This window comes from Prenolepis imparis, unplaced genomic scaffold (assembly GCF_030444845.1).
Source record: "Prenolepis imparis isolate NDT839.2.m4 unplaced genomic scaffold, iyPreImpa1.0 SCAF_11, whole genome shotgun sequence".
Lineage (NCBI taxonomy): Eukaryota > Metazoa > Arthropoda > Insecta > Hymenoptera > Formicidae > Prenolepis > Prenolepis imparis.
Window position 1 is genome coordinate 3,744,108 of NW_028141169.1, and position 14,187 is coordinate 3,758,294.

The 14,187-nt window shown below is 32.7% G+C and overlaps 1 protein-coding gene across 9 annotated transcripts in view; it reads left to right on the forward strand.

Annotated features, from left to right (window-relative positions):
• Positions 1-14,187, forward strand: part of LOC145942533 (dystrophin, isoforms A/C/F/G/H) — a 429,734-nt gene that overhangs the window by 31,669 nt on the left and 383,878 nt on the right. For all 9 annotated transcript variants that reach the window (XM_083049357.1, XM_083049358.1, XM_083049354.1 and 6 more), the window contains 5 exons: positions 153-300; positions 980-1,093; positions 1,206-1,382; positions 1,477-1,584; positions 1,678-1,774. In XM_083049357.1, the coding sequence (XP_082905483.1) occupies positions 153-300; positions 980-1,093; positions 1,206-1,382; positions 1,477-1,584; positions 1,678-1,774 (644 nt within the window). The remainder of the gene's footprint in view (positions 1-152; positions 301-979; positions 1,094-1,205; positions 1,383-1,476; positions 1,585-1,677; positions 1,775-14,187) is intronic.

A 14,187-nucleotide genomic window follows, 5' to 3' on the forward strand; every position in this document is an offset into this window, starting at 1 on the left:
TTTGTAAATCGTATTTTATATAAAACAATAATAGATTATAATTTTCATTAAGATAATTTTCTGTGACTTGATGCATATTTGAAACAGATACTAATTTTTTTTTTTTTAATGTGTACCATACTTTAAATGTTTATATCAATGTATTATTTAAGGAATTTTGCTATGGAGAGAAAAGTAAACAATGATGGCAGGATTTTGGAAACAGCGTGCAATATCGTAGAACAAGTGAACACTCTGTTAGTATCTGCAGCAAATCCTTCGGACGAAACCTCATTATCGATTCGATTATCATTAATTAAGGTATGCTCACATATATTTAAAACGTCTTTCTTTATTATCTTGTTAGAATCTACACGAACACGATCATTGATGCAATAAAACAATTTATCATCTCTATTTCTTAAATATACACGAATTTTCAATTTTTAAACAAATAACATGTTAATATTATAATAATTTATGTATAACGTATATTGTCTTTCCGCGAAAGCGCTATCCTTATATGACATCACATTTTTAAAATGTGATATACACGATATCACATACACGATATATAACACTATAATACATATTAAAAAACACTCCTTAGTACTTTGCTTGGATGTGACTTGGATAAGTAACGGAATTAATCTCTGCGAGATTCAGTTTCTATGGGTTATAAGCCCAGTGCAGCATAATCAAATAAACCGAAACTTGTCCTAATAATACCTCTACATTTTATGACTGCATATACCGAACCGTGCCAGGATATAAATAGCATTGAACTCTCACTTGCAAACAAGTTTCCTAGTAAAGTTCGCCTACATAATTGTCTTTTACTTTTCATAGATATGGCTAATTATTAACATTTAAAATATATATAATATAAATTGTAATTCTTTTCTACATTGTTGTTTTTAGCATACATAGACTAAATTTTTTAAACATAAATAATAAGTAATAAGCATTATTTATTTAAGGATTAATCAAATATTTGTAGGCAAGAGAAGAAGAACTTTTATCTCGGAAAAGAGCTTTGCAAACTTTAGTAAGTCAACACAACGTTCCCAGAGAAGAAGACGAGAGCAGCAGGCTTCTTTCAGATATGGATAAGGTATTGATTGCTTATGATATTTAGTAGATATTTCGTAATATTAATTTTGTGAAATTTTAAAAATTTGCTGGATAATATAATGTACTATTTTTACATTTAATAATGTGTTTAGGCTAATGTCAATCTTTCAAACCATCGCGAATACGTGGAATGCAAGCTTGCGTCGCTTAGAAAATACATCTATACTCTGGATGCTGTTATGGCATGGGTTATGGAAACGCGAACGCGATTGAGTATCTCACAGGAATTACCGCAACATGAGCGTAATGAAATGATTAAAAATGTTATGGTAAGTTATAATATACTTTTTTATATACTGAATAATTTTTTATATACTTATTAAAAAAACAAACGTTAAATTTATACTTTTATTATTTTTTCAGTCTAAAGTCGAAGATCGTGAGATGGAAGTAAAAGATGTGTTAGAAAATTATACTAATTTGGAGAAAGAATGTGAATCAGCGAAACAACCAGTTTCTGTTGAATTACAAGTATGTAGAAATATATTTATGCTTAATTTTTTCCAACATATTGTTGTAAAAATATATATTTTGATATTTAATTTTATATTACACACATTGTAGGAGAAGCTGAAGAAATTGAGAGAGGACTGGCAGTTCGTAAAATGTTATGGTGAAAATTCTGAGATTCCTTCCACTTCTATTGGAGTTACATCAAAAGGTAAGAGAATTATTTGTGTGCATTTTTACTAATAATAGTTAATCATGATTAAATAGTTTACTATACAACACAATGACAATAAGTAAATATAAATTAACTAAATAAAGTATGCCACATTATAACGCATAAGCAACATATCAGTTAACACATAATTTTTTCTGTATATTAGCATATTGTTATATCAAATTTGAAAAAGCATCAAGATATATAATACTGAGTATTTAATATGAATGAAATCAATTCTAACTCTTTTTGGTTGTTTGGTAAATGCGTGTCCTTATAGACGACACAGAATCTCTGAAGGAAACCGGCAGCCGGACAATAAATAGTACGTTTAGCCGGTCCGGTAAGCGCGGCTACATTTCACTTCCACCCCATCCTGCAGAGCGATATATATCCGCCGCGTTAAGTGCAGCCTTTTCAGCGACTGGCCCGGTCCTTTTTCCTTTGCCACAGTCGTTATTCGATTGGTTGGTGTACTTGGACATAATGCCTTACTGCGTTGTTTAGAAATCTTGAGGATATTTATCAAAGCAACTCCAATAGATACAAATAATGTTTACATCACATTTTCTTATATTAAATTAAGAATTTAGAAGAGAATTTAGAGAGAATTTTAATAAAAAATTGTTTGAATTAATTGATTGATGATTGAAGAAAACACTTGTAAAAAATTTTGTTCATCTAAAATTTAATGAATCTAACTTGTTCAAAGTTTTAATTCTAGATTTATAATAAGATTTTTTATTTTATATAATTTTTAAAATAAAATATGACTCAAAAGTTTACTAAATACGTGAAAATAAATTGTCATTAAAATTAAGATGTTTTTGGATATGTTATATTCGTATAACATTTGCATTAATTGATAGCACAATATTGCCAATATATAGTTATATAATGGCAATGATTTAAAGTTTAAAGATTAATAAATATTCTAATGCAACTGTTAAAAAAAATAAATAGGATTTTCTATTTTACATAAATATATGTATATATATATTTGTAATTATTGTCTTTTCAAAGATTGTAGTCAGTTATATGTCCGATTTAAAGTACACTAGCTAAAACAATAAAAACAATAGCAAATCTTACATATATATAAAAAAACGGATATTTATTTCTGAAATTATAGCTGATTTATACATCATTGACATTATTGTCTTCTCGCCAGTTACTTAATTTTTTTGAATGTTTATTCCCTGGATATGAATTTGGCCAGAAAAATGGTTAATTATACGATGCTGTTAATTAACAAATGAAAGATTTATTTTACACTATAGTTCCGACATTAATTGTACGCATAACATAGTTTAGACAAGCGAACAACGCGAAATACAACGATTGTTTGTCATATCATTCGTGATATTTGTTAGACATTGATGTTATTTATTTTATTCTACTTATATGAAAATTTATATTTCGCGCGAAATAATACATCCTGATTCCAGAAATCAGATACTTGGAAAAAAACAGTTAAAAAAACAATTAATTTTTCATAAATATTTCAATTACTTTAGAAGTCCGTTCGATGTTTCTAATGTGTCATTATAAAAAAAAAATAATTATTTGTCCTTGTATTTTATCATGATTAATATTTCGTTGGTAATTATGTCAAGTTCTGCAATTCGACAGTTTTTGTTAGATTATATTATGAAATTATAACAACAAAATTTTTAAAATTCAGATTAAAATATATACATTATTATTATTTCTTTTATTTGACAAATTTTGTTGAAGAATACACGATTATACATACATATTAATCGATCGAACGTACATCAATTTTTTATTCGACTCGCGTAATTTTATTACGCATAGTTGGCCACAGTGGCATCGTAGGTAGATCAGTTTCCGGTCTTGTCGCGAAAGCTTCGCGTACTTTGCGTACTTGCTCCGGCGAAAGCAAGTATATTCGCGCGTTTTCCAACATCCGAAGTATCCACAAGTATCCGAATCGAGTGTCGGGACATCGGGAGTCAAGAACATTAATTGGATTTTCCGATTAATTACGGGACGCATCGTAAAAATCCGCCGATCCTCGGTGATCGAAGTCGGATCGCGAGAGGACGCTTCTCGAAGCGCAATGAAGTTGTCGCGCGTCCTTCGGAAGTACGTAACTTTTTCGCTCGATTCACGTGGTACTACTGACTCAGTTCGCGGCGTCATAGGTCAGTTCCGGGTCTCATCGCGACAGCTTCGCGTCCTCCGCGCACTTGCTTCGACAAAAGCGAGTATTCGCGCGTTTTCCAATGTCCCAAGCATCCACGAGTATCCGAATCGAGTGTCGGGACATCGGGAGTCAAGAACATTAAGTGGATTTCCGGATTAATTACGGGACGCATCGTAAAAATCCGCCGATCCTCGGTGATCGAAGTCGGATCGCGAAAGGACGCTTCTCGAAGCGCAATGAAGTTGTCGCGCGTCCTTCGGAAGTACGTAACTTTTTCGCTCGATTCACGTGGTACTACTGACTCAGTTCGCGGCGTCATAGGTCAGTTCCGGGTCTCATCGCGACAGCTTCGCGTCCTCCGCGCACTTGCTTCGACAAAAGCGAGTATTCGCGCGTTTTCCAATGTCCCAAGTATCCACGAGTATCCGAATCGAGTGTCGGGACATCGGGAGTCAAGAACATTAAGTGGATTTCCGGATTAATTACGGGACGCATCGTAAAAATCCGCCGATCCTCGGTGATCGAAGTCGGATCGCGAGAGGACGTTTTTCGGAGCGGAGTGAAGTTGTCGCGCGTCGCGCAGTATCACTGACTTGGTTCGCGGTGTTGCCCATTAGTTCCCGAAAGCTCCGCGCACTTTTTACCGCCGAAATGACTGTTCGCGCGTTTTCTAATGCCGGGAGTGTCCGAGTCGAGCCGCGGGTTATCGGGAATCGGGAGTGTCGACTGGATTTTCTGACTAATTACGATACGTGATAACAATAACGATGCAAAGTGCTTTATGTTCCAACATTTCGTTATTTCGTCCGTTGATTATTGTGATGAAAAACCGAGTATCACGCAAAGTGTTGAAGGTTAACTTCATTTCGCCGCATTTATACGCGTTTCGCGATATCGGGACAAGTATCGGCAAGTGACGAGATACTGTTTCGTGTTGATCGAGAGTCACGGAATCGGCCGATTTATATCTGGTGTGGAAGTGCTAAAAAATGGAGCGACTGGCGAAACTGGCGAGAAGGAATAAACGGCGGTATATTTTGCCAAGTGAGTAAATTTCTCCCCAGTAATGATTCGATATTTCGTCACAACAATCCTGTTTTCAACATGCTTAGCGCGTCTCTTTCACGCATTGCCGTGTATCAGATTACGAAAGGTTATAGGTATCATCATTTCCATATATTGTGCTCTCGTGTGGATGAAATGCAAATAAAATCGCTTTTGTGAGTTATTATAGCGTGGACATATATAATGCAAGCTTACAATTTTCTCTTAGAATTTATTCTGAAAATCAAGGTAATCGTGGGACAATATGATATGGAAAGAATTTTATGAGAATTTTTCTCATTAATATTTATCACAAAAAATATAATATCTATCACAATAAAATATAAAATATATTTGATTAATTTTACTATATAGTTTAATAAAATTAATCAAACACATTTTGTTTTATTGTGATAGATATTTTTTATTGTGATAAATATATTAATCAGAAGAAATTGTCATAAAATTCTTTCCATATTGTCTCACGATTACAATGATTTTCAGCATAAATTCTAAGAAAAAATTCTCTCTGTGTAATTATGTTTAAAATGTTACATATATATAATTAATAATTTAAACAAAGTAACTTGTTACAAGTTGCAATTAATTATCTATCTAGTCTTATGCAATCTATGCACAATATAAAAATTTCCTTAAACGTTTATAAAATTGATCCAAGTACAACAGGTTAATAAAATCACGAATGATTGAAAAGATAAAAAAATCGAAGATATAATTGACCATAACTCTGTGGATATTAACACAAAGGGGAAAATTATTCTTTATCGCGTTACATATTGTAGAATAAATTGCGGGAAACATTTATCATATTGTATGACATATTAATTAGTCACATGTGATTACTGGCTCCGCGAAACGTGTTTTATTTGACGTTGATATCGTCGCGATAGTCAAAAATATATAAAAATGAACGCGTCACTTGATCTTTCGCGAAAAGCTTAGAGCGATGGATCGGGGCGAAGGGGGAGGGGATGACGATGGGGTGCGGAGGTGCGATCGTCGTTCCACATAATGAGCGGATAAGCCGGCTAATGTAGTCGGTGGTGGAGCTTTGCCAGACGGAAGATAGCTCGAGCTTCGCCGTCGCACATTTCTCTTATTCACCGTATCCGTACACCCCCTTTCTTTCCCCTTTCCCCTGGTTTTGCACTGTCTCTCTCACTCTCTCTCTCTCTCTCACCCTCGTTCACCCTCCGGCTAACCGGTTAACGTACCGAGATAGAATCAGACTTTGTCGGACACAAGTTTATACCGCTTCGCCGACCAAGTCGCACACGTGCGCACGAACACGTACGGATAACACCGTGTGATTATCCCTTAATTGACGCCGCCACTCCGAGGTGTAATCCGTTCATTCTGATTCCGTGCTGCCACATCGGTGTAAAAAATTACTTTACGCAAGTTGGGCGAATTCTCGTGTAAGTGGAAATCAGCGCAGCGATTCGCGTGACGCTCGGTCGTATATTAAAAAAGTATGAGAGAAATGGACAAGTATTAAAGCACAAAGCGTACATAAGGGAGAAAATGAGTTTTTTATCGTATAATATCCTCAGATTATATAGCACTTCTCATTTTTCGTGTATATATTTTTTATTTTTTATAACGTATTATTTTTATCACTTTCGTTTTTTATTATTTTTGTGTATTATTTTTATTTCTCTTGATAATAATTCTTAATAATAATAAACTTAATATACTCTTAATATTTACGTTGTGCGAAATATTTATATACGATTGCAATTCCTTATCTTTAAGAGTCCTTACCTTTGAAAGAGAGAGAATTTTGCCCAAGATAATTGCTATTTAAAGCGATTACAGAACTGCAATCTGGAGAACATTGCGCATCATTAGTAGTTAATTACCGTGAATTTTGGCATTTGCTTATTCATACCTTAGGTAATCAGGACTGCCTCCAATCGTGAGATAATTAATAGGGAAATTGGCTGCTAATTAATTTGTAGCAAAACAAGACGGATCTGATAAATAAATATTGCAGATTTTTAACTGATTTTCTTGTCGATAGAAAAAGTAAAAATTATATTTATATACAAAAATGTTTATATTTTGCAAAATTTAAAGAAAATTATTTAGTTAGCAGATCTATTGTACATATATAGCACAAGTCTACTGTTTTTTAAAAAATAATAAATTTTAATATTATTTAAGAATTTTTCTGCTTATATATTCGCGGATGTCAGTCATGTGTTAATGGGAATTAATGTTTGAGTAATCGATGTCCGGATAATTGGCATACTGTTATTATAAATTGTATATGATCAAACATAATATATTAATGTTTCTCTAAATTAATAATTATTATGGAAAATCAAGTAACATTAATTCATATAACATTAAAAACTATAGATACCTATAATTTGATCAGTTTGTTGTTTGTTAGCAGACTATACTATAAAATAGTTAATAAAAAATTATGATAAAATTATTATAAATATTACAATATAATGTCAATTTTTATGTCTTATATAAAATTAGAGATTGCATAGTTTAGAATGTCATAAAAAATTAAGTTTCCAATTATTTATGGAAATATCCTAGGACTACGATATTTAATATATAACATAAATTATGTAAAAAATTTATAGCAAGTTTTTTGAAAACACTTTCAATATAGCGATCAAAATTATTTTTTCCCAATCGCGCATTTAATTTAAAACAATTTGTCACTCTAATTGATTTCCATTTAATAAAAACACCAATCTTTTATCGAAACGATTATACAAACAGGGAAGTTTTATCGAAAATTATCTGACTCGTCGAAGTATGAAAATACGTGTGTATGTTTCGATTACAATATTAATAAATATATTGCGCTCACACACACACGTTTATGTCGTTATAAACACATGAGAATTCGCGGATGTAAAAGCCCGGAAACTGAAGTTTATCGAACTGTGTGACGGCCCCTCTTGCAAATAATCGATCAGTGAGAAAATCTAGATGGGTGGCTTTTTTTTATGACTCTCTGAGGAATTCACGGAGTGGATGGACCGTCAGTTTGCGCTACCCTTCCCATATTTTTCCGGAACTATCCTTACAGATCCATTCTTCGTCCGCAAGCGTATAACGTCCGCCAACTGAATCCGCGCATTTTGCCTGATGCCCCGAACTGCTTGAGAGTAATAGAATTGGCTCGTTTCATTCATAAAAAAATATCGATAGTCATTTTACACTTGTTCAATTGAATATTTATAGAAATATTTATAGAAATAAAGTATGCTCATGAAAGTATTGTATTATATCGAATAAGGATTATTTATTATACTTATGACATAATTTTATTTAGAATAATTTAAAAATATTACACTGCATTTTGTTGAAAAAAAGTTTAATCGTAACTTCAATATTTTATAACAAAATTATTTTCTCCTTAAATGATCATAGAATATTTAAACTAAATTTCTCTGTGCTTGCTATTTATACACAGAGAGAATTTTCTCTTAGAAATTATCCTGAAAATTATGATAATCGTGGGACAATATGGTATATGGAAAGAATTTTATGAAAATTTCTCTGATTAATATTAATCACAATAAACATAATAATATTTACACGTTAAAATATAAAACATGTTTGAGTAATTTTACCATGCAGTTTAGTAAAATTAATCAAACATGTTTTATATTTTATTGTGATAGATATTATTATTTTTATTGTGATATTAATCAGAGAAATTTACATAAAATTCTTTCCATAATATTATCCCATGATTACCATGATTTTCAGGGTAAATTCTAAGAAAAAATTCTCTCCGTGTATCATTTTAAATGGAAAATTACGCGTTAAAAATAATGAATATTTAACTTGATTTTTTGTTTATTTTTCAATCGAATAATTACGATTTTTGTTGAAAATAAAATTTACCGATACACACGAGCCTTTCTTTTACATATAACGGACGATAACATTAACGCGGACAGTTACTAGATTATTGATGCACGATCGCGCAAAGCGATACGGAATGCGCAATTATTTCGTTCACGCACAGATTCGCGGCTAAGTAAAGCGGATTAGCGTCCCCGAGTCCACAGCTTTCGAGGATATTTTTCGTCGTTTTGAAAGCGGATTAGCCGCATTCGCGGCTGATGCCGAATATTCATGCTGATTAGTCGAATCCATTATGAACCGTGATAACAACTGTGAGAATTACATCGATTCTGAAAAAGCCGATTTTAAACGATATTCGATGGCGGTCGTCTATAATAAACTAAATATGCATTTATGTTATTAATTTTCATTAATACACGACATGGCTTGTTGAAACTTTTAAATTCCTGCACCAACTTTTCTCTTTACAAGTATTTTTAAACAACTATGAATCACGTTGAACTTTTTATGAAGTTTTTATGCAAGTCGAATTTTTAACGCATATATTCATAAAATTCTTTCTTAATTTCTTTTAAATTCGCTTTTTTATCTTTATTTTCTACGATATTTTTGCTATAATATACAAATAAATTATAATTTATAATATAATTATAATTATATATTTATAAATTATAATATAATTATAATTATAAATTATAATTGTAATAATAAAATAACAGTCGATGTCTGTAAAATCGAAATAAGGCGATAAATACAAGTTTGACTTTTTAGCACTTTTATACAACAAGCATTATTGTGAAAATTAGATCTTTGCGCAATAATTTTTTCCTACGGCTTTTCGTTATAAAATCAATCTCTCGCGCATCCGAGACGTCGTATTCGTTGTACATTATGTCGTGTGCTAAATGGATAAAAATTTTTATGTATAATTCATAAACAATAACAAACGAGAAATGTTGGAGCTTGTTCTATTGCGCGCTGACGCCGGAATTGTATTGTATGATGCCATGTTAATTGCACGAGGGAGGCAGCTTTTTATGCCGCGACTGCTGATGACATCCCCGCTGCGCGCAGCTGACCCTCTATTATTTCTCACCGTCGTTTCCCCCCATCGGGTGAGCGAAATCCTCTCTCGAAGATCGCGCGTTCAGCACGCCATGAATTCTTGAATACAAGAGTCTTGTCCTACGTTCGGTCACTTAGACTTAGAAATATTAATTCTATTTCTTTATCGCATTTATTAATAGCGGGATTTGGACATACTTTGCGATATTTTCATCGTTTATCACTATGAATGATGGAGCTCGGAAAAAATTCATTTTCTTCCTTTAAAATTACTTTTCTTTTGTTCGGTTTTCGTGTGATTGTCTTTTTAAATTTTCATTATAAGAGAAGATTTTTTTTTAACATCTGACAGTTCTAAAGAGTTTGTACTCCTTTTCTTAAGAGAGAATTAGGAACTTTATTAAAATAGACAAAATAAAATAACACTTTTCTATTATACTACTGCGAATATGTATGTAGGAACGTCTATTTTATATCATAGTATGACGCGCATATGTGCAATACATATATAATATTGTTGAATAGTGAATATATTGCTCATTTACATTCCGTTCACGTACGTAATATAAAGGTAGCGCGATAAGATGGAAGTCAACTGTGAAATTTTATTGTGTCGACAAAGCGTCTAGTTTCATATAGGGTGGTTTCATCGGTTTATGCATCACCGATACTCATTTGATATTCACGTGTAAACGATGCGTTGATCATCATGATTGAAGTAGTGGCGATCGACGATAGAACGAGCCGTAGAGACGAATCAATGAAATAATAATTCCGACGAAAGACATAATCTTTGGCAAATTGATGTTACGTTATTTCGTAATTAAAACTCAGGGAAATAATCGTATATAAATATATTATACAAATAAATAAACTCTGATACTTATCACACACACACACACACACATTTTGAAGTAATTAATTAATATATATTTCGGAAAGGGAGGAGGGTGCGTATTCACGTATTACGCACATTGACTGCTGAATGATATACGACATGACGTTCTTTTTGTCAGCTCGGTCGACTATATGGCTGCATCTCACGTAAAAGCCGAGTATATCCCATCTCCATTCCATCCTCGATCACATTCTGCACTCTCGTAGGGATGATTCAATTCGACACAGAAATAAGGTTTCTCGTTCAGGGTAGGGATAGAGAGTATAGATTCTTGCGACGTCAACTGCGTTTGCGGACTCGTTGGTCTAGCGAGTCTGAGATCCTTTCCATGTGACTTATCTTCTCGTTCTGTTTCAGTCTTCTTTTTCTTTCTATTGTATTCTGATTCTATTATATTTACGATCGCATCGTTTCTGATTTTTGTAATAACTATTTTGAGCTTATATCGATGATATTAAACTTATATCAACACTTTACATATTGAACTCGTTGATGATATATCACGTATATTACAATAAAACGATTGCATAGATTTGTTTAAAAATTCATAAATTAAAAGAAAAACTTGTCGTTTGGCAGATTTGATAGATATTTCAATAAGGTTCACACGTACATTTTTTTCCAAGATCTTTCTTCAGGATAAAATCTGATTTCGATGTTGTTATGAATTTATATATATGAATAATGAATACTAGTAATTTATAATATATAATAGAATGAATATATAATTTATATTTTAATTTATAATGGAATGAGTATATTATATTATATATTTATTTTTTTTTAAATATTATATTTAACTAATAATAAACTTGTAATTAATTTTATCAAATTTAATAATTATATAATATAATATTAAATATATAAAAAATATAGTTTCCAATTTATATTAATACGATATTGATTTAAAGACGTTACTATTGATACAGTGATAACAGATATATTCAACATGCAAATGAGTTTTTCCTTCAGTTTACTCAGAGCAATTTTCTCTGACAATTTTTTTTCTAAATAGGTAAATATACTTGGCGTATAGCTTCTGCAAATTTATGTTAAATAGATAGCGTACTACCTATGTAACAATATTTGCGTTGCAATATATTTCATTCGAGCGTCAAAAGGAAACTTTATGAATAATTCGTGGTGCTCCCGCATGCATTGCGTAAATCGGATAAGATCTGAAAAACGTAACTGTGAAAGCGCGCGTGCTCTGCTGTTTTCACACGACGTTTTTATTAGTTATGTCTGTTGAAATACTTTATATACAGTTTATAGTAGAAACGCGCGATTAATAATAAACACTACCTTTAATAATTAATAAATCAAAACATATATTAGCCAGTGATTTATTGATATGACGGAAAAATATTTTAATAATCGTGAAACGGATATATATCTCTCGTATGTCGGATCGTAGAATCGTATTTCAACGGGGGAAAAAGTAAATTGATAATTTTCAACGAAGTTTGTTCTGTAGCTGGGCGGATGATTCATCAACGAAATTTCGAAACGGGGGAAACCAAAATTTACTCGTCCATAAAAAATAATCTAGCACGAGAACTAGAAGGTATAGCAGCGCGTAAATCGCGTACAACCGCATTACGAAGTCAGCCGATGGCGATTCCCGGCTTTCCTGGAGGCTTTCCATTCTGCTGCGCGAGCACATAAAGAAATCCCTGCGGAACGAAATCACTTCGCAATTCTCGCTCGCTTATAACTTTCGCGTAACGATGATTTTAGTTTGCCCGTTTTCGAGACAATCGCGTAGTGCGACTCGTCGAAGAGTCGACCCTTTTCTCTCTCTCTCTCTCTCTCTCTCTCTATTTCTTTATACCTGCACCGTTCTCTTGACGTTCCTGATTGCTCGCGCGTGACAGACTCTCTCGATCATACGACCCGTGAGACCAACGAGAGGTGATCGAATGCTGGTACGACGAGTCATCAGAGTTTTATCGGGATTGCCGCGACTGGGTATATATTCGATCGTTTCCGTGGCGACTACCAACTTTTTGTGGTCGATGTTTCTGGTTAACGAGACCAGTCGTCTCGTGCCGAGATCGACGACGCTTTCCTCGAGGATCAGCACCTACCGTAGGTCGTAAATTCATTGTAAATGGTCTCTCCTAGAACGTACTTTTGTTGCTGCCGTGAAACGGATGTTTGATACGGCGGCGATAAAAGCACTGATCGATCAAGAAAGGTTGTGTTTTATATCTTGCGAGTTTTCGAAGTGTGCATATCATCGGATTAGGGGTTGTAATATCTATGTCATTTGTCAATATATCATCTTTGATTTGATATTAAAATACAACAATAGAAATTGCGAAGACTAATAGTTCCGTCAGTATATATTCAGGCAAAAAATTTTTCCATGACAAAATTATTTCTGGCTCGATAGAGAGGACTTGTAAAAACTTGTCTATTAGCTCTAATAATTAAAAATAACGATTCACAAAACGTGAAAAAATCTAAATGTGGTTTTCAAAAATACTTTGTTTTTTTTGTGATATATGAAATTGAAGTAAAATTTTCAAAATGTCTTATAATATTTTTCATTAAAATAGCATAAGTTTGACGAAAAATTACTTGCAAATGGATGGAAGCTGCTTCAGTTATTTCTTGGCAATTTTTTTTCGTTTTTGTTTTACGTTATTCTTTTAAAATAGCTGCCGCATATGTTTAATTAATTATTAAATTACTGTAGATTTATTAGAGGGATATGTATTAAAATAGTAATTGTTGGATTTATAAATATCAAATGGAAATATATCGAGAACGTTTGTGGAAAGAATATATAATCTCGCGGCGAAAGAACATGCACGCGAAGAAACCTGCGGATTGTTCACTAGCTTCTGAGCCCAGCTCGGTAACGAGGTGGTAGCTCTTTTGCGGAAAATTCGCGTGCTGAAGAGACTAGTACCCCTGACTTCTCGATACAGGGTATCCTCCGATAGAACGTGAGTCGCGTAAGGATTCGGATAACGCCTGAAGAATGCTTGGCAAACAGCAATCCAGGAATAGGGAAGTATCGTCGTTTCCGTGCTCTCCTTCATTGACTGCATTTGTTAAATCATATTATGCTTATGAAAGTATTGATTGAAAAGTGTACAGTTAAAGTAATACCATTAATTATACTTTGTCTTCAAATGTTGCATACGAAACATCGAGATACAACTTTGATAATGGACTTATTATAATAGTTAACTATTCTTATTTTATTACAATGCAAAATTACATTTTGTATTATACATTTATATATATATATATATATATATATATATATATATTGCTAATAGTCGCATTAATTTATATTATTTGAGCTTTTATTGTTCGCAATTATTTGAATTTTTGAAACAACTCATTTCT